Source organism: Cupressus sempervirens, chromosome 7 (assembly GCF_028749045.1).
Source record: "Cupressus sempervirens isolate cs-2001-9-10 chromosome 7, ASM2874904v1, whole genome shotgun sequence".
NCBI classification, from domain to species: Eukaryota; Viridiplantae; Streptophyta; class Pinopsida; order Cupressales; family Cupressaceae; genus Cupressus; species Cupressus sempervirens.
The window spans coordinates 873,947,780-873,974,831 of NC_143124.1; the positions used below are offsets into that span (position 1 = coordinate 873,947,780).

The window sequence follows — 27,052 nt, forward strand, 5'->3', positions numbered from 1 at the left end:
GAACATCATTTTGCAGATGCCAACTTTATAAGTAGTTGGGTTCTGCTATGCAATCCCACGAAGAACATCCAGTGAACCAAATAAACATATTAATGAAAATGTAGGCTCTTTTATTTTGCAATCTTATCATTTAGATGTTAACTCTGGAAAGCCTTGAGTTATTATCATGAAGATATGTTAGATACAGAGCCTTCCTTACGGTTCAAAAGGCAAATTAGATCAAAATTGATTATTTAAAAAAAGCATATCCAGATCAATAACTGCGACCCATCAACAAGAACATTGTTTACCTTTCTGCTTAAGATTGTAACTCCATGAAAATACATTTACAGCATGGAAAATAGTTGCTATTCAGATAATTTTGCTAGCACCATCAGTACAGATAATGTAATCCATTCAGATGAAACACACAACTGCAGGTTACCACAGATATGTATGAAAAATAAATAACAAAATATGAATGGCGTTGTCTTTGACATTTAATTCCCAATTGTGTTCAAAGCAAAGGAATCATGAAGATAGGATAGCCTTTTAACTGCAAACAAAACAAGGAAGCTGCTGAAAGATCACAAAAGAATGGAATGCAGGCAATCATGTATGATATGCAGATGATCCACCTCCTGGTACTCCCCCCACAAACGTGTTTACATATGAAGCCTGATTGCTGTGTGGAGGCATTGAGTACGCAGCAGCAACATTAGGAGCCTGCCCATTCTGCAGTGGCATGCCAAAACTCACATGGTTTTCATAAGGTGATGCATTCTTTAAAGGTGGGGGACCGGGAAAAAATGTACAGTATGGTGGCACAGAAGTCTGTCCCTGAGTTGCATCTAAAGGAGGAGCAGGTGCAGGAGAGGACCTATATATTTGATTTTGTATAGAACCCAGCATGGGGGAACTTGTCACTTGCAATGCAGGATGCAACTGTTCAAATTCCCAATTTTGATTTGGCCGAGGACCCAGCACACCAGATTGTGGTGGTGGAGGAGCACCTGATACAAGCTGGTTTCCTGGATACACAGGCATTGCAGATGATACCTGTCCAACAGCACCAGCAGGAAGAATGGAAGGTTGCTGACCATAAACTGAAGGTTGATTTTGTAAAATACCAACTTGGGGAAGTGTGTAGTCTCTGCTACGGTCATTATTACCCTGTAAAATGATAGTGAGATACTGACAAATATAATCAAGAAAAATGAGTGACTGATTTTAAGCACAAAAAACTTTATACAATTCATAACAAAAAGCAATCCTTTTTATAGTGTCACCTTCACATTGAGATCTCTGTGACGAGAATAAGAAAGATGGAGTTTGCAGTAGCCTCCATCATAGACGCAATGTCCTTCTAATGCTTCTTTTGCAATCACTGCAGTCGGCACATCTGACATACAAATAGCAAAATTAGTCTGACCTGATTAGCATAGAACTGCATGTGATTGACTACACATAAACGCTTAGTCATATAGTATATCAGTTCTATATATATCAATGCAAAAATGCACATCTTAGTTATAGAACTTTGATCAGTTGGAAATGGGGGAATTAACATTGCCTCCACTGAGAAAACAAAGCAATGAAACATTATGTTGACAATATGGTTTGGATTTCCTGGAGAGGTAGGTAACCTTGTTTTCTTGGGTTTGATGAGTTACTTCAGATTAAATAAACATTAATGGTAACAAACCCCACTGTGTGTATAAGCTCCTTTGTTGGCATTGCAAACACCTAGTCACATAATTCCACTCTCTATTCCTTCTGTTGTGTGATTTGCATTGTCTTGGACTATTAGCCAAATCTAAATGTAAACCGTGCATTTTTTATCATTTTGCCATTCCAATGCCCTTCCAACCTGTGATTTAATGGCCTCTGCTAGTAACTAACAGATATCCACACAATTCGATCTGCTTAACCACTAACTTAAAATTATAATGTCTCTAAAATTCATTTCTGGCAAGGTGGTGTATAAGCTCCTTTGTTGGCATTCCAAACACCTAGTCACATGATTCCACTCTATTCCTTCTGTTGTGTGATTTGCATTGTCTTGGACTATTAGCCAAATCCTAAAACTAAACCATGCATTTTTTATCATTTTGCCATTCCAATGCCCTTCCAGCCTTTCATTTAATGGCCTCTGCTAGTAACTAACAGATATCCACACAATTCGATCTCCTTAACCACTAACTTAACATTATAATGTCTCAAAAATTCATTTCTGGCAAGGTGCTGCTTATTGAAAGTTTCACAAACTTAAACATCTTTATATCTTATGGTTTATTCGAATTGCCTAGTGCTGAGTCAAAGTTGCTTATAACTATGATGAATACCATCGGTTGTCTTGTATCAGAATTGGAACTTGTTTACTAATTAAGGGAGATGCCTTGGGTCCACTGTGGATTGAAAACTTAATAAATGTCCAATAGATATCAGCTTATTACATAAAAATAAAAAGGAAACATGAGATGAACCTTCAATAGACCAAAAAGAAAAACTAACACCGACCCTCATTGAAAAAAATAAGTAATCCTTTCTTTTCCCTTTGCCCTCACATACTCTGCTGGTTTTATTTCTAATTTCATTTTTAAAATTAAAAGATTCCCACAAATAATTACTCAGATTATGTTTAATAAATAAATCTGAGTACTTTCTTCAAAATAATTGATTGATTCAAATATGTTATAATAGGTGCTCACCTATATTTAAGTAATAGTCAAGCTCACTGATCAAAACAAAAATCACAGTTCTTAAAGCCTGTTTCTGAAGTTCCTAGCTAAGGCAGTATTACCAATAACTTTTTATTCTTTGGACTGAATATAGACTGGATTCTATCTTCTTTATCTCCTTATAGCTTGCTGTGAATAACTTCAGATTATTGCCTTTAATTGGATTAGAAATGTAAATCAGAATTCTGTCTTTTACTTTGGAAATTTGTACGAGGGCAGTAATGACTAAGAAGCAGACTTGTATTTGTTCTTTTGTGTTCTTAGACTCCATCCTTACCCTCTACAAGTATAGGAGTCAAGGGACATGTCCTTAGAAAGGACATGTCTCTTCCAAAGTTGTTTTGCCCAACCTCTAGAAGTCAGCGACTTTCTAGGAATGATTTAAGTTTAATTACAAACATAAACAATTAAGTTTAATTTAGTATTAAAACAAAATCCTAAGATGCCAATCTTATAAAGGAAAACACAGCAAAGACTTTAGTCCTTTACTTATCATGCCATATCAGTTTGGATCGATCAGATCAGTATGACAGCAAGTTACAGAATTAACATTTATTACTCTTAAGTTTAGCATTAAAAGATGGTTGGTCGATTACTTGATAAAATATTAAACAAGCAAACAACAAATAAAACAATCAAACAATCGCTTGAGCATAAATGACCTAAGCTTATAAAGAACAGCATTGCACCCCATCCTTTACAGCTAAACTTAAAATCATTTACAAAATAACATAGTCAAAGTGATAATTTATTACAACACCTGCATACTGTATCAAAGCCTGAGTTCCTGCATTCTTCTCAAATATTGCAATTTTCTGAACGGTGCCAAATGCAGAAAAAACCTGTTTCCCAAATGGTTGCATCAATGATTATCAAAAACCAGTACATTTCAAACTTGTCAAGGGAGCATTCAAATTGTAGTCTTTATAAATACCATGTGTAGAATATCAACATTCACTGCGTACAGCATGTTCTCAAAGGCTGCAAGAAGCACATTACTTTCTGGCTCTCTTCTTTGTCCATCAGGCCCCATGGCAAACTGCATGGCACAATGCCAACAAAAATTCATTATGGCACTTATATTTCCAAATGAAAAATTTAATATGCTTCTCTGATCTCATATAAGATGATATAACAAGCTCACCTGCCCAGTTCCATCTATAGCAGAGGGGGCAACAGGCAAATTTGGGTTTGTATAGTCCCTACACAACAAATGGAAATGAATGGCTGTTGGAAAAAACTTGTTATTATAAAAGCACCATTACAAATAGAAAAAACAGTTTCTGGGAGCATGAAAATAGAGTAAAATGAAATACAAGAAAAGAAGCAATTGGGATGCAAGTTGAAAACTTGGTTTCTTTCAGAAAAAATTAGTTTTTATGGGGGGAAATTATAATTTATTTGTTCTATCTAAGACGCTTGTACAAGTAATTTAAAATCATCATACATTCACAGTAAGATCATAAAATTGAAACAATGCATTGCTCAATGTATCAAACTTCTTGCAATAATGTGAAAGGACTTGTCACTGGGTCAACTAACTGGCAGAAGCCTTGACGAAATTTATCAAATCTGTGGGATAATATAAGCAAAGCCATGTAATGACAAAGAACTGTTGAAAAGAGGCAGTGAATTTGGTCAACAATCAGAAATAAACAAATGAAACTTCAAAATGGAATGGTTGTATTAACAAATCACACAAATAAATAGAGTTTACAAACACTATAAAAAGCATTAACTAAAACGCAAAGTTATCTGAATAAAGACAGCCTCTATAAATAAAACAGATTTAAGATAACTAATAATAAAGTCTAAATGAGCATTAAAACTAATAATAAAGTCTAAATGAGCATTAACTAAGGTTCTAGAATAAAGAGCTAAATATAGCAAGAACCGAGGATACTAAAAATATTCTAATACCCTCCCTTAATGGTCATTCTATCAACTACCCTATAAAAGACTAAATATGTCTCGTGGTGGTCATTCTATCAACTACCCTATAAAAGACTAAATATGTCTCGTGGTCATGAAGTCTTCTGAATGTTCTGCAACAAGAGACAAGAACCAACCACTGACTTAGCCACTGAGATGAGTCCCCTTCTTCAGAACGGTGTGCGACATGAGACAAGAACCTACCACTGACTTTCCCACTGAGATGAGTCTGCCACTAACCCTCCCAAAATTTGCAAAAACTTTGACCAGAAATAATCACAAAACATACAACTTGATGTTGGATAACAGAACTGTCCTTCCCTATAGACAGAGACATACTGAGAACAGCTGTCACAATTTGAGGAAACATCAGCAAACATTAAAAATAAAAAAATTTAATCATATCAATTAACATGCTGTTTAACTTATTTTGACATAGTATCATTATGCTGATTATAATATAATCATTTTTTTTTTTTTTTATAATCAATTATGTAATATAACCTAAGTTACCAATCCAGATGCGGATGCAGGGTTTTTTTTTTGTGGGGGGGGGGATGGGGGGGAGATATATATATACACACAGTTATACTATGTATATGCAGAGTAACGAGTAAGTAGTTTCAGTCTTGTATTCTTACCTTCAAGATCAAAAGATGATCTATATTGTTTCTTTCAAGTAATTTGTTTAGATGCAAAACCCCTAGAAAGTTATCTGAACAAAGTACATAATCTGCAATCTGTTTGCTTGTTTCAGACTTTAGGAACAGATTAATTAAAATAAAATCCTGCCTATAATTTGAAGAGAGAATTTCCTCTCACTATTTGTCACAAAAATGGCAACTTAAAATGCCATCAAACTTGAGAAGCTTTGCAAAATGCATTTCCATATAAACTCAACTAGCCAACATCGCAGAAGAAACCCTTGCAAAGAAACCTATTGCAATTCAAAAGGAAAAATCCAACTTTAATTGGTTTATGGGGAGCTGAACAAAATTAGAGTTTTGTAGACAGCCAAAGGAGCTGTGGAATCAGTTTTGCAAGACATTTTTAAACACGAAGCATACAGTCATTTGGTTGAAGTTTTCACCCACAAAGATTCTCTGAGGCATCTCTGTCTCATTGCTGTTCAAATCTATCGTATCAGCTCTTATCTTTCATTACATTTGTTTGATTATTTCACTCATTTTACTCATGATTTAAGCCTAACAGAATCTTGTCACATGCTAAAAAAATATTTTAAAATGTCTTTCTTTCTTGTCTGGGCGAGGAAGCCTGTGGATGCTTCCGGGTGCCCTGCTGGGCATCTGGACGCATCCGAGTGCCTGTGAGTGACATCTGGGTTGCACCCACAGGGTACCCGTCCGCCTCCAGCACCTGTCCATATCAGCTTCCGCCTCCAACCTCCAGGAGGCCGCATCGGTATCTAGAATATAACTAAGAATATTAATATATTAATTACATTTTTCATATTTATTATAACACTTGTATTATGGAGATTGACCCCACAGTGCAACGGTTAACTTGCAAAGCCTTGTTGATAAGTCATCATATGTTCCAGTCCCCTGCTCGTCTCAGATTATAAATGCTTGCACTTTCACACCCGCTGTTGATGGTAGTCTGTGAGTGTCCAGCAAATGGACATACGCACTGCTTGAGAAGGCTTTGGTGGCTGCTGTTTTTGTCATTCGTGAAGGAGTCTGTGCCATATGATGTTCATGGAGGTCTACGCCCTGCTTCAACTGCCTACGCTACATGGAGGTAAATGAAGCTAGAACCACATGTCAGATTGCACAGAGACATGTGGTCACTGTCAGCGGAAGGTAGTCTCACTAGAAGGGTGTCCACACTTCGGGAAAATCACAGTATGGGAGACATAAGGGGGCAATACCCAATGTTGCACCGTCATAAAGGGAGGCATAAGGTGGTGGATCAACAAGCAGAGAGATAAAGTGGATGTCAATCATGGTAGTTGTCACTGAGAATTGAGGTGGGCACAAGACTTCTATCTGAGGATTCAAAGGGAGATATAAGGAGTTTGGAGCAATAAGGTAGGAAACACGTCATGATCGAGAAATGTCACTACTGCATAATACAGATTTGAGAGATGTTGATACCTCAGACCTATAAGATGTAATCACCACAGGGATGGGGTCCCCCAAATATGACCCTACTGGTTCAAGAGTTCCAGCCAAAAGCGATAAAAAATCAATCTGTTGCCGACGAAAAAAAATACTTGTATTTGGAATCTACAACTATCATGTTTGAAATGTACTCACTGATTGTTCCAACAAATCGACAATAAAAATAATCTCTCAATATTTCTCCATGGCAGCATAATTGATTGTCCTAAGAAGCTTTAGTATGCTTATTGATGAACATGAGATAATTATCAATGTATAACCAAAAACAATATTCACTCAGTACAGAATTAGAATTTCTGTCTTCCAGGGATCTGTTTTAGGCTTGAACCATTGCATTTAAGCTAGCAAGTGGCAAGTCAATTCTGTATGGTTGAGAATCAAGCTGTAGACAAACAAGTGGTGATGTGCAAATATTAGATCCAATGAGCCTTTCTGACAGCAAGATAACTTTTATAAACTTGTCATCCTCACCAATTCTTTATTATTATCTTTGAGATTCGAAATTGTACACTTAGAGCTCCCCATATTCAGGATAATCATGAAAAAATATTTTCATATTTCATTTCATGCAAAACGGTTGAAGCAACCACAAATCAAATCTGTTGAAAGAAATAATTTATGATGAGTTTATGAATGACGCCACGAGTCTACAAAATAAATTTCAGATTTTCATGTAGACTAGTCAATGTAAGACTGTAAAAGCTAAAGCCTATTATTTACTTGGTCATTTGGCATATAATACTTTCAGATTGGTTGGTGTAGCATTTATTAGAAGAAATCTCCAATCACAGTATGATCAAGTCTCTTAAAAAGTTGGTATAAGAAAAGCCAAATGAGCACTTTTCCCAGGGGTCAAAATGTGGCAACTGTACAATGCCTTACAGGACACATGCTTATATAACAATGTTTATTTGCGCTAGTATACCGATAACAATGTTTGCTTGTTCTGAAGTTAAGAAAATGTTAGAATAAGAGGCATAAATACATTAACCAATCATATTGCTAAAATTCATTTTTTAGACATTTTTAGGTAAAAGGTTTGCATCTCAACTTAGCAAAAGATAAGTATTTACATTGGGTAGAAAAAATCTAGCATAGGATTTATTGGCAGGTACAAACAAAAATAACGAATTAAGAAATCCTATATGCCATAGCACTTTCCTATAGGCAAGAACTGATGATGTGTCCCAGCATATAAACCCCTGCTAGAAATGTTATACCACTAGATGAAAGATTTGACCAAACGGACCCTGAAATGTATTTCAAAGGGTTGGCTCAGCTCAAGCAAGCTGGTTCAATAAAAACCTATGCGAAATAATTTCAAAGATTATCCCTGTGCTGGTCCCTGATATCACAGAAAGATGTTAACCATGTTGTCCATTAAGGTGAGTCTCGCAGAGAGTTGGTTAAAGGCTTAAAGCATTTAAGCTACCTTATCTACAAAAGGCAATAAGGAGTACCCTGGCATTTGAAGCAACCATGCTAAGTAACAGGTTTCATGAATCAACTTTCCCTCCAAGGAAGACACTCCATAAGAATGCAAGTCAATCCGAAGGCTACCTCTTGAGACAAGAATTGGAGACATAAAAAGGAATCAAGAACCTTGGTCAGCCGTTAGGAAACTTGGTCACACAAACATTGATACCTTAGAAAGGAGCAAGTGCACTACATTGAGGTAGCCTATAAGATGAGTCCAGATCTAAAGAATCTAACAACAAATCAAAGCAATGAACCAAAGATGGAGATTGAAGAAGAAGATACAACAAAGGAAGCACTCTCGCAAGCTTTTGGCACACCAAGATATAACCCATTTAGGATTCGAGGAGTTTTTAAGGAACAATGGGTCACCATAATCATTGCCGCTGGTGCTACTCATAATTTTATAATTTACGGACTAGTGGCAAGAGTCTTAAAATATAAGACTTTGAGGGCTTTAATGTGACGGTTGTTGCTGACTTCTCCATTCAATGCACTGAAGGCTTTAATGTGATAATCATCAATGGTTTCTCCAGACAATGCACTGAAGGCTTTAATGTGATAAACATCAATGGCTTCTCCATTCAATGGACCATAGCAATCTCCCAACTAATACTTAATCTAGGGGAGTGTAACACAACAAAATGACACATACGTTGATATCACTATTAGAGATAGATATCATTTCGGGAATTTGGAGGGTGTGTTCATTGGAGGGAATCATATAGAGTTTCTAGACCATGCAACTAAAGTTCCCATACAAAGCAAAAGAATGTGGCACTCCAGGGAAACACAAATGGGACACTGAAGATTGAATTAAGAAAAAGGATGGAAAGATTTTTTTAACCACAGCCAAGTAGATTTGACAGTGCAATATATGGAGGCGATAAAAACTCTTTCAAAAGAAGAGGAGCATAACACACATGTAGAAGGTCTTGCACAAGAAAAAGAAGGCTTTCAGCAACATCCCTCCTCAGAGGCCTAGCAAAAGTTCTGAGAATGTTTTTTAGGTCAGAAGGCTCTAAAACTGTCATAAGGAGATTAAAAAGGCATTAAAGGAACTATTAGAGATTGGACACATTTGAGCTTCAACCCACCTTGACCCCTTTTGCTTAACTTTGCAGTACTTGTGAAGAAGAAGGATGCCACAGGTAGAAAGTGCATTACAGAGCACTAAACAAGCATAGCATCAAAAATCAACACTAATTCTCGAGATCAATGAGTTGACCTTATATTAAGGTTTGGCGTTATTTATTGGATAATAGTGAGAAATTATTGGATTTGCTAGAGTTGATGTGGAATCACATAGGGTTATTTTGGGATAATAACTTGTCATTAATGCTACAGTGTTTACATTAGTATAGTTTATTTATAAGGCTTTGGTTTTACTAATTTGAGGCTGGAATTTAAATAGCCAAAATTTTGCAAAAATACTTATCTAGGACATTGCAGATCCAACAAGTAATCCTTCTGCCACATTATTCTATAATATTCAAATATAGACTTTATAGCAGCAGAGTCATCAAGTTGTAAAGACTTTTCTTAGAATAAATCTGTCTATTATTTCATGAAAATGTCTGTTGCTCTCTGAAAAAGATAAATAGTCCTTAGTATCTTTTAAGTGAATAAGAGATCAACAAGATTATATTATTTCGAATTTTCATGAACCTTTGTACATATGTATTAATTCTAGGGCAACAATTTAAAGAAAGCAAAATTTCCGAGCTCTTGCCATCAAGCATATGAGAGTCATTATCAATTCCCGAGTCACATACTACAATTTGAAATTTGTACCAGTATAAATAGAAATGACAATATTATGCATTGATTTATTACCATATCTGGAGAAGTTGAACAGAGAAAATTCCTAGGATAAGTAATTTTTGTGCCACGTCAATTCTGTAAACTTAAAATCTAAGAAAGCATCAGAGATCCTATTGAGTTATAAAGACTTTCTGTAGTATAAAGGCTTTTACTATTGTCATGAGCATGTTTGTACTCAAACATTTCTCCAAAAAAATCCATAAATAATTCTATCAAGGTAATCAGAAAAATTATATTTCTCTTATTTCCAAGATGTATGAACATAAAAAATGAATAAAAGGCAGAACTCCAAGGACTCTAAAAAGGTTATTTCTGAATTTCCATATCAAAATTCACGTGTCTATCCCAACCTGCTTCGATGACTCTGGAATTTGACATTCAAATCGGTATGTGCAGAAAATGACATGCGCAAGTGGCAAGGCCCAACATGGTCTGCAAGCAAATACCTAGATTTATTACAGCAAAAAGTTAGCTACTCATGGGGAAAAACAGGAATAACTTGACAATGATGGATATTTATTTCAGCTGATGCACAGTATGCATATCATTCAGATTAATCTATATTATATTGACTTCTCAATAAGAAAATAGACTCCAAACTTACCTTGGAATGCTTCTCCCATCTAGAGCAGACCTTGCAGAAGAGGCTGTGTTTGCATCACTAAATTGGACCAGTGCCTGTTCATATTAAATGATAGATACAAATTAAGCTTATTAAAGTCTTGGAAAACAAAAACATCTCAAGTTGTCCATGTCTAAATCAAATAATCAAAAGTGGTAGTAGTAAAAAAACCTGAAAACCTGCACTTTTTTCAAAGGTTGCAATTTTATGTACAAAACCGAAAGCTGAAAACACCTGTAGGGGCAAGCAACAGACAAGTTTTTAGAATCATAAAAACTCAACTCATAGAAAAAACAAACAAGAACATTACTCCAATCAAAAATGTTATACCCAGCTGTGTTTGGTTCAATTCAACAATAGACATAGTAACTTTCATCATATACAACAATGTGCAATTTGGCAAAGGTAGAGGAACATTAGTAATAACAAACAGAAACCTTCAAGCCCTTGAATATAAAGACAACAATAAGAGGAATAAATAAGACACCAGATTGACAATAATTCAAAGAAACTTTCCTTTCACATAGCCAGAAATGATTTACAAAACTATTTTTCAAAATCAGCACCAAGGACAGATCTGCTCCACAAAAGTGAGCACAGACTAAAAATACAGTTTCAAAATCTTTCATCTCCAGCTTATATGGAACCTAAAATGGGTTTAAGGCTGAGGAGTAAAAGAGATTAGAGAGACAAATACACAACAATCGAAAGTTTAAGGCATAAGGGTCAGGAGTAAGAGTAGGGTCCAGAGGAGGTGTTAAGCAAAGGGAAAGAAACAAACGCACATGCGCTTTCTCCCAATGCTGTAGGCTGCCATCGAAGATGTGTCCATGACATTAACCTGCTGACCCATGTACATTTATGTCAAACACAAGCAATACTTTAAAGAGCAACCTGATATACATATTCTGTTTCTATAACTCCTTCAAGGAAGGTTACATTCAGCCTATTGCTCAATTTGTTAAAACAGTTAATGAAATTTCGATAACATCTTCCTCTTCATGCACCTCGAAGAATGCATTTGAATGATTTAAAATTTAAATACCTACCAAATGTAGAACATCGATGCTGACATCACCAGCTTCTACCCCTTCAATTGTCACCAAAAGTACATTGCTTGGTTCATCCCCAGCTCTTTTACTGTTGACGATTTCATGTCTGTTTGAGTATTGCAGGTATACAGTTTTACCTCGCACCTGAGCAGGTTCTGATGATGAAGCATAATATGAAACCATTGAAATAGCTTGATTGAGGTCCTCCTAAATTAAACCACAGAAAGCAACAAAAAATATTTAAATTACACCAAAAGTTGAAAGCATATATGAAATTCTTTAAACACTCCAAACTAATATAAAGTGAGACAGACAAATCAAAAACATATCTATAGTAAATAAGCAATTAAATTCAATCTAAAAGGATTATGACTCATTCAAATTTTATCCTACAGTATTTCACCCGACTAGTTTAGAAATCAAGGTCTGATAAAATTCCAGTTCTAGATAAATATTTACCAATGTTATTGAACATGAGGGTACCCATCCCCAAACAGATACAGTTACTATTCCACAGATGCCCTGGGCTTGTTTGGCCAAGGTGTGTACTGACAAACTAGGGCTCCAAAAAGAGTATAATTTGGAGAAAACAAAGCCATGATTTTTATTCTGAGGGGTGAAGTCACAGGATCCATCCCTCAGTCCTACAAAGAGTCATGCAAAATCTTAACTGTTTCCATTGTTCAGCAAAGAGGCACTCTGCTCAATTTTCTGAATGGCTTCTTTTCAGATATTGGCATTTTCTGCACAGAATGGACTTGTAACGACCCGTTCCAGTACTGTAATAAATCCAACCAGCACTGTACTGTCCTGAACCTGACTTTCCCATTCCATTTTAAAAGTAACACTTAGAATATGAATCCACTTAACAAATAAACAGCAATATGAATAACAGATGATATTCTAGAGAGATATTTGCTCAAACTCATTCTCAAATCACACATTCAGACATACATCCCTAAGCAGATGAAAATACGAACAGCAAGTAAAACCCGAACATTCCAATAAATCTGTCTTTCAAAATGACATTAAAGACTCAAGCATATGAACAAAGCAGTACAAATCAAAACACTAAACCACCATCCTTTCAACAATCCAGAAGCATGTTGTTATCTTATACATCAGCAAATATGATAACCAGCAACTTCCGAATAACTTTTAGACGTTATTGTACTATACAACAGCACTACAATAACCATCCAACCACAAAATCCGATCTTATACACAGATATTACAGTCAGATTGGAAAACAAGAGAATAACCTATAAGCTCAATGAGACACCTGTGATGATATCTCCACCGGCAATGGGTTTGCGTCCATTGCCTGCCTGCACGAGGGGCTACGTCCTCACACGAGCTGAAAGTTGAAGCTTTCTGAAACTCTCCAAGAGAGAAATCTGAACTGAATAATAAAATCAAGCATACCGAATGAAAGGGTCTCTTCTCCTTTTATTCTCATAGTTGTGACTCTTCGACTACCTTTCTATCTTTTCGTCTTAACTCTCCTTGTCCTCTTTTGCCCACTTGGAATATCAATTTGACTTTTAATTAATGAAGTTTCAGCTCTCCTAGTAAATTTAATATTATAGTGATGACCCCCTTAATATTTCTAATGTCCCCAGAAAAAGGACATTACAAATCTCCCCTCCTTGAGATTGCTTGCCCTCAAGCAATTAATACCAGGATCCCAAACTCTGTTATGTCGTTCCGTTGCTATGATGAGGTAGAAGCATATCAAAGGTCCATGTGTAACCTAGTCGAGTGTGAAGACTTGCCCTAAATGGGTGATGTAGGAAATGAGTTGCTCATAAGCTAAAACCACTATCTCAAGGACATCAAAACCAACACCATCGTCATCAACCTACAGAACTCCCAAGTATGTAGGTGCTATGAATGCTAGAAATATAACCACATTCCTCACATAGCTACTCCACCAAGAATTACTTAGCAACTGAAGAAGGAAAATCACCCAACTCCTGAGAGGGTTGACATCGGAAAATATGTTGGGGTTGATCAACTGACAAGCAACAAAAGTTGATTCATCATTCCCAAGCTAAGTCCCCAAATCACTGTTAGAATCTGAATCAGTATTCTAGGGTCTGAAATCAATTTCTTCCTCCTCAAGGCAAACAAGAGAGACTTCCTCATCTATAAAAAGTGGGTTATCGAATGTCTAGTCAGCAGCCACTTCAAACAAGGGGTTATCTATCAGCTGAAAGTGATCTGAAATTTTGCTACTTAATCGTTTGGGGCAGCTATCCAAGTCATAAGTTTGCCGAATGCAAGTTCATTGATGACTTCTAGGAAAAATTCCTGTCTCATTCTATCCTCATGTTCCCGAGATTGATTCATGACCTTGATCTGATTTTTTGCTCCTTGAAGAGAGGATCGAGCCTCATCCAATGCCTCACGAACATGCCTCAACTCTCTACTAAGTTCATCAAACACATCCTTCCCTCTATTTGACTGTTCAGCATATATCTCAGCAATCCTAAGGACATAATCTCTGTTGGTCAGCAAATATAAGTAGTCTGATTTCATAGTCTCAAGTGCTGATTTGACCTTCTGTAAATCGATCACATACCAGTCATCTTTCCCTTCCCTTGGAACTTTCCTATAGAGATTCTCAACCAACTCATGCATACTGACGTATTGTACCAAAGATGCCACAACCATGTCTTCACTAACCTTCAATTGATTTTGTATGGTATGTATTTCATTATCTCCTTGGTATAACCGTTCATTGTCTTGCAATGTCATCCTCAATTGTTCCCCCAAATTCAGGTTTTGAGTATCATAAATATTGGGTTCATGATGCCAAGGGCCAGACCGCTATTACCTTGAGTGCAATCTGCTTCATCATTCTGCTTCACAAGGCTCACCTCCAAGTCACCAATGAAGAAAATTGTGCCTTGTGTAACATCTTCTACGTGATTGCGAGAAGGCTGCCCATCTCTGCTAGATGTCTGCTCTTCTGTTTCAAAATCATCCAAATGATAATTCTGGTCTATCGAAAATTCTTCGTAAATCCGTGTGTTGTTTGTTTTCAAAGAGACCCGAGACCAACTCCAAATACCTTCTTTTTGCCATATCGGTCTTCTTTTTCTGTTCAAGATAAAAATCCAAATAATTACTGAATGGTAGATCAATCTGAATTCGATTAGGGCGTCTTTGACAGTCTTCGTAAATGTTGAGTATCTCAGATTTTATAACAAAATCTGAATTCTGGACTAATTGCATTTGTAGTTTCATACTAGCCTTTTGATAATATCCAAATCCTAATTCCTTGCCCTTGTTTTTTCTCAATCTTCTACCCTATATACTTTCAGAGAACTGCTTTAGAGATTGACATTCTCTTACTACGCTGAAAATGAGCAGCAGAAGCTTCACTGGTATAAAACTTGAACTATCAGCACCTTGATGAATTTCATGAGCATTACTTTGAATCACCAGAAGTTTTTTTTTTTTTTTTTTGAAAGTAACACACTTCTAATAGTCCAAAGTGGATTAATCGTGCCCACCTCTTAGCTTCAACATGCCAAGCATCCACTTCCTCATCATTTGCAAGAACGATTAGATTGTATTTCCGAGGATTCCCAAAGCTATCTGCAATTGCAGCCAACTCCTTTTTGACAAAAAATGACGTTGACTTGAATATATTGTGTCCTGCTGGTTGAACTAGTGCAAAATTTGGAAATGCACAACTCCTGATAAATCTGAATGTGAGACAGGTTTCTGACAAGTACACAACAACTTGAATACTAATTAGTGAGGAAGACTGCACTATATCAAGATATCCTGAATCTCATTCCTCAATGAATCTAATTAGCCCACACGTTTCTTTTTTCAAAGAAATATATGAATTGTAACAAACATCAGAAGTTAGAAAATCTCCTCCTTTATTTTAAAATGCCTCCCTTAAATGGTCCAATCTAGCACACAAAATCCTACTTACAGTATACTGGAAAGGAACTGCAAACATAACCACCAACTCCACAAGTTCCTTATATGAACAGATAATCATCCCACCATCAAGCTTGTAGGTCTCTTTCCCTTGGAACAGCGGAATGAGCGCAACGCCTCAAGTTTACTGCACAATCTTTAAAAAATGCACCTCTTGAGATTTTGCTCGAAGCTCAGGAAAAACACAAATTTTGCTAATGCCCCAAGCCAAAGAAAAACGCCTGTTGATACAGTTTTAAAATTTATATCAGATAGTCCGGGCAAAGATTGAAGTGGCACGCAAACGTAACAGCCAAACTTCCTACTTTGTTTATTTCCATCTCCCAACAAAAAAAAAGACTCCCTATACAATCGAAATGCGATCCACCCTGCAGACCAGTGTTGGTAGCACCCGTGCCTCTGCAACAACTAGTTACAACCAATTGTAATAGAGGAGATCATTATAATGTTAATCCGATAAGAAAGTCTTTATGAGTCAAAGCACAGCTGCTATAAGACTAATTCCCCTGAAGAAATGGTCATTAGTTTCACTGTTGCCATTACCAATTCCGCATGGTTGACGGGTCATTGCTTGGTATGAGCCATTTTTCAATCGAGGGCAATATCACAAAACCTAAAAGTCTTTCACTAAAGGATGTTATCACCAGACAATAAACACATGATATAAGCGATTGCAGAACACAAGAACGCAACTCCCGCTAGATTCAGCGCCAAAGGATATCCAGCTTGCTAGGAGAATTCATGGTTAACAGGTCGAGACTTATAAAGCACATCTACGTGGGTCCCAGGTGTCTACATTAGACTGTAACGTCTATGCAAAGTCATATACGAAAGAACAAGACAAAAAATAGCTTTTGTATTATCACTGCTCCCCACTATTGGTGCTTGGCTTTTCCACTAACTAACACCTCTGATTGCGCTCCATTCATTGCCAGCCCCTGACAACTTGTCAATTAAACTCTTCCACCAACTATCGTTTATGACCCAAGAATATTAGCTTCCCATGTAGAGCGTCGTGTGTCCTTTTACAAGAATCTAGAGACACTTGTCTACTAAGTGCAACGCTTGGAATAATGTGTTGAAGGATTATCTTGGTGTTTCCGATGTCTCCAACAAAATTACAACTTCCCCGAGCATCTTCCAATGATTACAGCGAGCCTGTTCACCCTTTTCTCGACCCCTGGGATGACTGGTTATTGGCAAAATTTGGTGACGCTTCAAAGGAACTTCGCCAATGATGAATATTCTTGACAAGTGCAGAGGCGTTAGGACTACACATCGAATGAACCATACTGAGGTTCAAATGCCCAAAAACTTCCGCACAAAATAACGATTACCAGTCATTCGGCTACCTGCTCTTCTTTTCAAGGAAAACTACGATGGTCACAAAAATGTTAAATGCCCGCCAAAAAGCTCACGCAAAGACCCTCTGTAGTGGCTCCTTCCTCATTACAGATTGCATCCACGGCTATGCCCAACACGAATCTCGATCACCACTGTTATATACGGGAAAAACTGAAATCACACTTCTCGTCTTCACCACTTCAAACATGATTTTGTTATTTTTTTCACTTCACGCAAATACACTCCCATAGCAATAACTTTGCGGTAGACCTTCATTTTCAAACCGATGTGCTATCCTTACTATAAACTGTTCTCTGTCAACTCAGAACACACAGTTTCTTCTGTGACTCACGCTAGGTGCTCAACCATGTCTATGAGGGCTCGATAAAAATAGAGACTCTCCCAAGCACATTCGAATAAGTCTACAACTCCTCTGCTATTGTTTCCAGTAAGGTGTACAATTGTCGTGAGTTAGAGGAGATTACTGCTCAGAATTGACTCACACACCCAGAACACACTTCCTGCCTTATTTCCGTTGAACCAATACTGACAATGGTTTGATGTTAAACCGCATATTTCACAAGGGTATCGGCATTCTGTTATGAGATGATTCAATTACGCAAATTTCCTGGATAAGTGCCTTGACCATAGTCCGACTAATTTCCAGAGTAAAGAGAAATCTCTACAACAACGTAGGGAAAGCCACAAACTGAAACCTGCCTCTATAACTAACTGACAGAACCGAAGTATGTTGATTTGTGTTTAAAACTTGACATAAACGGCAATCTCTGGGTGTACAATACCCTTGCTTTCAAAATAACTATGAATTGGGACTTACATTTCAGCATTTAAGAAAATTAACTATATTGGGTATTGTCCCCTGAGACCTGAAATTGCAATCCTGTTCAGATCATTCCTTTATTATTGATTGCATACATATATCTGGGTCAGACTTTCTCAAAACTCAAGAGAACGACAAATTCTTCATTCAATGCCCTATAAATGCTTTGTCTTGTTTCCTACAGTTTTCTCTTTGATAATACCCCTGCTTGACACTATCTCTGATAGAAATTTTAGAACTACGTAACCTCATATACTATTTGAATATCTGTGACTAGTTATGATCAACCTTATGGTTGTACCAAACAAGATGGCAGGAAATAGGCTCTTTTATAATTTCACAGGCTAGCAGGAAGACCAGCTCTAATACCACTGTAACGACCCGTTCCAGTACTGTAATAAATCCAACCAGCACTATACTGTCCTGAACCTGACTTTCCCATTCCCTTTTAAAAGTAACACTTAGAATACGAATCCACTTAACAAATAACTAGCAATATGAATAACAGATGATATTCCAGATAGATATTTGCTCAAACTCATTCTCAAATCACACATTCAGACATACATCCCTAAGCAGATGAAAATACGAACAGCAAGTAAAACCCGAACATTCCAATAAATCTGTCTTTCAAAATGACATTAAAGACTCAAGCATATGAACAAAGCAGTACAAATCAAAACACTAAACCACCATCCTTTCAACAATCCAGAAGCATGTTGTTATCTTATACATCAGCAAATATGATAACTAGCAACTTCCGAATAACTTTTAGACATTATTGTACTATACAACAGCAATACAATAACCATCCAACCACAAAATCCAATCTTATACACAGGTATTACAGTCAGATTGGAAAACATGAGAAAAACCTGTAAGCTCAATGAGACACCTATGATAATATCTCCACGGGCAATGGTTTTGCGTCCACTACCTGCCTACACGAGGGGCTACATCCTCACATGGGCTGAAAGCTGAAGCTTTCTGAAACTCTCCAAGAGAGAAATCTGAACTGAATAATAAAATCAAGCATACCGAATGAAAGGGTCTCTTCTCCTTTTATTCTCACAGTTGTGACTCTTCGACTACCTTTCTGTCTTTTTGTCTTGACTCTCCTTGTCCTCTTTTGCCCACTTGGAGTATCAATTTGACTTTTAATTAATGAAGTTTCAGCTCTCCTAGTAAATTTAATATTATAGTGATGACCCCCTTAATATTTCTAATGTCCCCAGAAAAGGGAAATTACAGGACTGGCATGCCTGAAGATAGCTTGGAAGGTGTGCAAAACTTATTCTTAAGACTCATGCCACTTGCACAGTACAATGTAAAGGAATTTCAATAAAAAACAGTGCAAGTCATAGGATTCATTAGACGGCTTGCAGTCCATGAACACTGTCCTGTGCAAAAATTATTTGAGCCACTTTAGGCAACTTTATATATATATAGCCATTTTCTGCACATGCACAGAATAGACTGGTGTGCCTACAGATAGTTTGGAAATTGGTGTTAGAAAAGTATTCCTCAAGTAAACATACTCCTTATTTATGGTGAAAAGTAGCATAATAACTGCAATGTACAATCACAGTTCCATTATATATGGTAGAGACAAGCAGAGGAGAAAGTGACAAAGATTGTGAGGAAAATGTAGGAAATAAGGCACAGGAATTTGTCAAAGATTTAGGGTTGGAAGGAATATATAAGCGAGGAGTGGAGTTTATATTAGCATTTGCTAAAGAAGCACGATAACTGGGAAGTGTAAGGGAAAGGACTCATTCAACACAGCTTCTAATCCTTCTACAGAGTCCTACACAACACTTATTTGAATTTTGCACCACTTTATGGTATCATAGGACATAACGATAAAAATACAAATACCACATTGATTGAAAATGGTGAAGCCTGAAACGAGAAGAGTGAATAGAGCAGTGATCAGAGGAGTAAATAAAGCCATGAGGAGAAGAACAAGTGAAGAAGATCATGGCAAAGCTAGTAGAGAAGGATGCAGAAGAATGAATAAAAGATTTAGAATAGGAAGTTTGAGCAATATTAGAAAGAGGCAAGCAATAATAGATATCAATGATGGGTAAGGACTTAAGGATGAATAGTATGACGAGAACTTCAGATGCAAGGCTCAGCTATCACAAGAAATGAATAGAATGTTGAGGTATCCAGGGGTAAGATATCTCAAAAATAGGCACAGATGTTACAAAATCACGTGATTGCCCTAAAGATTGCAGAGATTTGGCCAGGTAATGGAAGACACTTCAGAAAGAAACCTGCTCTACAAACTTACTGTGATTTGGTAGGCTAAGGAATGTCCAAAAAAGTGGATTGAACAGAATTGGAAAGATTGCCCTAGGCCGGATATCAGATTTCTGATCAAAGTTTTCTCTTTACTTAACCTTCCAGTCAAACGGGTATCAAGACCAAACTTATAGGGGGGCCTTGGTTATTGATAAAGTCTGGCTTGTATATAAGACAGTGGTATCTTTTGTTTAATCCCATGGAGAGTTAATCACTGTAAGCACGAATGCAGATTGGATTATACAATCTCCCCTCCCTGGAAGTTTAGGAAAAAATGCTGCTGTTAGTGGTGATCCTATTGTTCTTGAACAGGTCACCTAAGATAAGAAATTATCATCCTACAAGAATGTGTTATAAAATACAAATCTTGCTAATCCAATTTTGCATCCAGTGGAATTATTTCTTCTTCAGAAATGTGTAAACAAGACTTGGATCATGAATTTCTTCCCTTCAAGAATTTTCAATCCATAGAGACGGGACATAAGGCCAGGGGTCATTTGTGCAAAGAAGGAAGCTTCTACTATTTAACCCCCATCCGCAAAGGAGATTATAAGGGAATGGAGACAAAAAAATTACTTCACCAGATAAACAAAAGGCATTCAACTGGATGAAAAATGGGGCATTCATTGTTAGAAACAAGCAAATTGAGGATTGGAAGACAACATAGACTTTGGGCGGAGCTCCTTAGTTCCTTTGAAGTGATGAGGAAAACAAGTTTGATATTACCCTTTGAATTATTTTAAGTTAATGATTGAGATTTTCCTCTAAAAATTAGGATATTTTCATTAATTTGAAATAGTTAGGCTTCGAAGATACAAGTTTGGTTCACCAAGCCCGATTTTATCTTCAAAGACATACAACTCAAATCAGTTACAATGCAGCTAATAAAATTACTACTTATGCATTGAAAACCCATTATGAGAGGAGGACACATGGTACACCTTGTTAGAGGTCTCAACCCTGGTAGGAGTTGTTTTACAAAGGGAGTTTATAGCTCAACTAGGACTCACTATCCAATATATAAAAGGTAATAGCTAAAATACCAAAATGACTGTTATGACATCACAATGCCTGATTAGTTCTTACTGTATCTCGCATCTGATCTGATCAGACATCAAATCTCGCATCTGACCTTTAATGCAGCATTACAGCATCATTAGTGACATGGCCAGAAACCTTTGGCCGAAAATATTCAAAGAGAACTCACACAGCCTTTGAAAGCAGAAATCGGAATACTTTAGAGACTTCTTTGACTGCTGGAAGGCTGGAAAGCAATAATCAGAGGACTTTAGAGATTTCCATGACTGCTTGAAAAACAGTAATTACTAATTATAATGCTTAAAGATTCCCAGACTAGTGGAAGGGGTGAGCCTTTGACAGTTCCACTAATACATGATGGAACTCTTAACCTCAAACATCAAGGATTGAATTCCTCTAACAAATGCTGCTTGATAAGCAGTTATAAGAAGAAGAAACGTGGAAATCCTTTAATAGCAAAACTAAGGTAGGTGGAATGTAATTTGAACCAAATGTGAATGGAGTGGGGTAGAATTATGTGGCTGTCTTACAGAAACCAAAACCACTGTCCCTTCCAACCCTACACAATGAAACACTTAAGCTGGAATGTCAAAGGATTGTATCCCTCAAAGAAATGCTGCTTGGTTAAGCAGTCATTATAAGAAGAAGCATGGGTATTATTTTATTAAAGGCTTAGAAGAAGAGGCATGGATAAACTTTTATTGCTGGAAACAGCTATATGTCAAATCTATTATGAAATTTGATATTTTTGAGGAAAATTATAAAGAGAATGTGGATTTACTCCATTATAGTGTTTATAGCCCAATGGGCCAATAGCAGTTGAGGTGAAAAAGGAGTGTTGAAAATTTTGTAAATGCTTGAACAAGTGCACAAAAATGGATCATTGGTGTGCTCAATGCTATTATGAATCCAGAAGAAAATTGTGGGGGTAATTCAGTCTAGACCATAGTTACAGGACTTGGACTCGCCTCTAACTCGAAAAGCCAAAAGTGGGCTCAGACTCTGACTCAGCAACCGGACTCAAGAAAATTGAAAAATCCATTAAATTCAAAGATTTTTAAGGATTTAAAGATTTTTTTCATGCATCTTTTGGTGAATTAACATCAAATACACTAATATTTGAGATAAATAGAAGCTACTTAACACACTTACACAATTTTGCATAGATCACATAAGTATAAAAGCAAATTTTTGAAGGAAAAAAACTGAATAAAATAATATAAAGTTAAACATAGTGTAACCGTCAATTGTCTACAATATATGAAATCCATGGAATCAAAAGTTCAAAACTTATATAAAAATATCAGCTAGAGTGTAGAAGACTAAGGCTCTGCTAGAGTGTAGAAGACTAAGGCTCATAGTAGCCTATGCCCTCCTACAAATACACCTAAGATAAGTCATGGAAGACTCTAAAGCCATCCTCTCTCCCTGTGTTTGAGGCTAAACCTCAGTGAAATCCTCATCCTTATCCACACCCACATAATCTTCATCATCAAACTCAGATCCATCACTCCTAGCCTCAGGGTCCTACATTCGGTCTCCTTGCGTTGTAGTTTCCTCAACTACCATCGCTACTACATTTGCCTCCCAATCCACCTAATCGACACACTCCACATCATCATTAGTGAAGACACGATCAACAATCTATGTGCTCCACTCTACATGTAGATTAATAGTCTCGAATTTGGATCTGTCTATAGAGAAGGCGAAGGTTGTAGTGAACAAACTACAAAGACAAGATCGTTCAATTTTTGCAAAAACAATGGAAATGCAAGTTTGTAGAAGCCTCCTCCAAATGCTTCCTTTAGCTCCTCTCAATACTTAAGTGCAAGCTACAAAGTGGCACAAACAATCAACAATCAATATGGGAGAGCCAACCGGTTTGCTAATTTCTCTCTCAAAACCCAAATACTCTTCTCTAACTCTTTTCTCTCTATCACAAGCATTAGCAACGGGTGGAATGACCTTTTTGGGTAAAATAGATGTTATACAAAGCACAAACAATTCACTTAACCCTTTATTTTATTATTTTTTACAGTTTATGAGTCACGCTGCCGGAGAGAGTCCAGAGCTCAAGACTCTACAGTCCTTAGACTCGGCGAGTCCATGGTGACTCTATCAAGTCTGGGGCTAGAGGCAATCTGCCTCTTTTTGATGGACTCTGGCTGGGACTCAGCAAGTACTGCTCTAACTCGCAACACCCTAGAATATGATCTAGACAATAAATTCTCTTAAGTTTAAAAAATTCTGCATAAAGTGTACGTTAATTGATATTGAGAACCTTGATTTGGACCAATCATGGGCAAGAAGACAGTGCCATAATAGATAGATTGCATATGTTCTTCTCAGTCATTAATGGGGATTGGAAAGATAAAAATGAAGTAATTTAGTTTTGTTGCCAAAATCTCTTAATTTTAAAGCGCTTTGCTGCCTTGCACCCATATAATTTAATTGATATTGGTTTGTAAATGAAAACCTTGAATTGGACCAAGAAAAGGCAAGTTGATGGAGTCGTAACTAAAAGATAGGATAGTTTACTTCTTGATCATGAAAGAGTGTTAGAAAATATTAAAATCAGTTAGGATATTCCTCTCTTTCATGAATCTACTCACTGTCCAAAAAGTTTGAAAGTGGAGGTCAAAGAGGTTACATTTACGATGAAACTTAATGTGTATTATGGTCCCTGTACTAAAAGAAACTTTGAAAAACGTGACAAGACTACTGAGGAGAAAGGAAGACTGGGATTTTTGTTGATCTGAAAGCTAAATAATTCCAAAATGGAGATAAGAAGCTAAAGTAAGCAGCAATTTAAAAATTCGTCAGATAAGGAAGATTCCCATCATCTGAATTGGAAATAAGAAGGAATAAGGATAATTAGGGTGAACAAAGAGCTATTGGAAAAACAAAAGAGTTGATGCTGGAATTTAAGCCTAGTAAGGACAAAAGAAACCCACTAGTAGCAAAAATCAAAGGATAAATTTGTTGAAAGAAGAAGATACAATCTCTATCAAAGCCTACATGTCCGTAATATGATCAGCCTATTTTAAAGGAGAATAATTAAGAAAAAAGAAGGAAATAAAAGAGGTAGGAAAACTGTTCTTAAAAAAATTGCTGACAGCTGCAAAAGTAATAGATAAAACTTCAAAGCGCTCAAGAGGAACTGCTTAAGAAAAAAATGAAGTTCATTTGTAGTCTTGATACACAGTTCCTTCTGAAACCAGATGCAGACAAAGAAACCAGAGTGGCTGTGTTTTCCTTGGGGACAAATAGAACTCATAAACCAGTCTGCATTTTTTTATTTTGTTTAAACTGCACAATTGTAGGCAAAGGATGTTTGAGGTGCCATAGAAAGAATATAGGAAAAAAAAGCTCTAATAATGAAGTGGAACTAATTTTGAGCTGAATTGTAAAAAGCGATGCTGGGCATTTTTAAAACTATTAATAAAATTGAAATTAAGTTTGGGTCTGAGATTGAAGCAATGCTTTGAAATTGTAATTTCACAGGAACAGGGTAGGCTTATGGTGGAGAAATATATCTTACATAGAATTATAATGACCTGTGATACTAATAAGGACAGGAGCTGTGATAATTAAGCTAGATATTGATAAGTCCCCTGATAGAGTCGAATGTAAATTCCTCTTTAAGGTATTAAACTTTGATTATACTCTGGATTGAATCAATTTAATCAGTACCAAATTTAAATGTGCAGGGAAAACTTTGTGGACTAATAAAGTTACTACCAATATTAGTTTTGGTTGACACGCAATGGTACCTTGCAAACTCAAGATATAGCATCGCCTGAGAAAATCAGACAACCTGAGAATCCTACAAAGGGACGAATATAATAGAACACTTTCTGAAACACGTGAATAGAAAAAAATGGTTCAAATAATAAAACATATGACCATAGAGTGCCGGGCACTACTCTGTTTATTATATAGATTTTGGCGCGGTAATACAAACATGTTTATCAAATTCGGCTTCTACAGACTGTAACAATAAGATAAACTTATATAAAATGAATTCAATTGGTTCGGTGTATTTGAAGTTTCGTACTTGCACCGATAGGAAAGCTAACTCGCACCAATAATTGCAATTAGGATTCGCGCATTAGAAGTTCAAACACAAAAATGCAGAAATAGAATAAAAGCCCAATAAGATAACGTTATAAGGTTTCGGAACTTACAAATTCCATAAACCCCTGATTGCGATTCGGTCCTACATTGAGCATCGTGTTGACAACTTTCCCAAATGGCTTTCCCAATTCAATAAGCTCTTCCTCCGTGCATTCCCACGGCAAATTTCTGAGGTGCAGAACCTTGACTGGCGGTTGTGTGTTCCGAAACTGCGGCTGCCCAGCAGTCGATCCCATGTTCTCGAAATCTAACGTCCTTCAGAAAAAACGGCCTCTAAAATTTCAAATCTTGATTACAAACCCTATATCATCCCTTTAAAACATTCAGACGAAGAATCATTAAATACTGTTCAAATTCAAGGCAAAAAGTTGGAAAAGCACTACTACTATTCCAGTCCCAAACCCACGCCCTTAATGATCGTATCTTGTAAAAATCATAATTCTGACAATCGAAAAATAGAAAACCCTTCCAAACCCTAAAAAAATTCTACCCTCGAACTTTCAAGGGCAGATTATCTTTCTATAGAAATAGATAAGCTCTTGAATGGAAGCCCGGTTTCTAACGTGGAAACAATTATGAGAGATGAAAACCCAAGTACATGGTGTTTACTTGAATTTGTATAAATTTGTATAAAGTAGCACTGGCAAGGGTGCAATAGGTACGCTAAATAAGTTTGGTATTTGTATTGAGTCAATTGTAATTGAGTGCAGGTAATGAATGTTTTTGGAAATCAAGCACATTTGATGATATGTTATTTTTTAATTATATGTTAAAACTATGACTATATTGTGTTCGTATTAGAGAAATGGTATACTTAAATTATAAAATTAAAAAAATTGGCTCAACTAAATTTTGTATTATTTGGTTTTTGACAAAGTAAAAAATATAGTTGTTTAAAGTTGAGGTTTGCTAATTTTAAGTCAAAACAAAGTAGTCTTTAATTGTAGTATGTAGTTTACATGAAACTCATCAAAGTTTATTCTAATTTGGTTGGATGTAGATTCGTTCTTGTTTGTTAAATAAGAAGTTTTAATTTGCCAAAAGTGTGAAGACGTGATATATTAATAAATAACATTGGTTCAAGGTTCATGAGGGAAAGAACCAGCAAGAAAACCCTCAATCTTTACCGAATACAAAAGAATACTAACTTAGAGGAGGCAGGTGGGACCTTTGAAGTGCCCTTATAGCATGGGCTACAATCAATATTGCTCAACTTGCACGAATTGTTTAGATTGCATAAATTAATGTAGGCATAGTTGGAATTATCTTTTATCCTGATGTATTTGCTTTTTGATTTGATAGTTGTTGTACGTGTGTCTCCTCCTCTATCCTCCAAGCTACAAATGGATTTGTGCTCATACGTGCATATCTGTCAAATGTAAAAATTGGGTGTATGTGCAAGCAAGCAATATCTTTAACTCTTGAAATTGCGGTGAACGTAATTCCTTGTCAGTCAATGTTTCTAATGTCAAATGTGGTACGTTGCAAAGTAAGCCCTTGTGCTTTGTGTATGGTCAATGCCCATGCCATTTTTAGTGGTATTTGGCATCGATTTCTACGACTCAATGGTGTTATTGGCACATCATGTAGCTAATTCTTGTCCCATGGTGGGCCACTATATTTTTTGAAGCGTACAACAACAAATAAGGGAA

General features: G+C 36.5%; 1 protein-coding gene across 1 annotated transcript; it reads right to left on the reverse strand.

The window, feature by feature from the left end:
• Positions 1-272: 272 nt before the first annotated feature.
• Positions 273-26,051, reverse strand: LOC149550240 (polypyrimidine tract-binding protein homolog 1-like). The gene is made up of 10 exons (XM_089793332.1): positions 25,451-26,051; positions 11,768-11,977; positions 10,890-10,952; positions 10,701-10,774; positions 10,447-10,542; positions 3,865-3,922; positions 3,655-3,759; positions 3,481-3,562; positions 1,269-1,381; positions 273-1,152 (listed from the first exon to the last, which is right to left on the reverse strand). Exons 1-10 carry the CDS (start codon positions 25,634-25,636, stop codon positions 592-594), a joined length of 1,548 nt encoding a protein of 515 aa, XP_089649458.1. The 5' UTR covers positions 25,637-26,051; the 3' UTR covers positions 273-591.
• Positions 26,052-27,052: the final 1,001 nt, after the last annotated feature.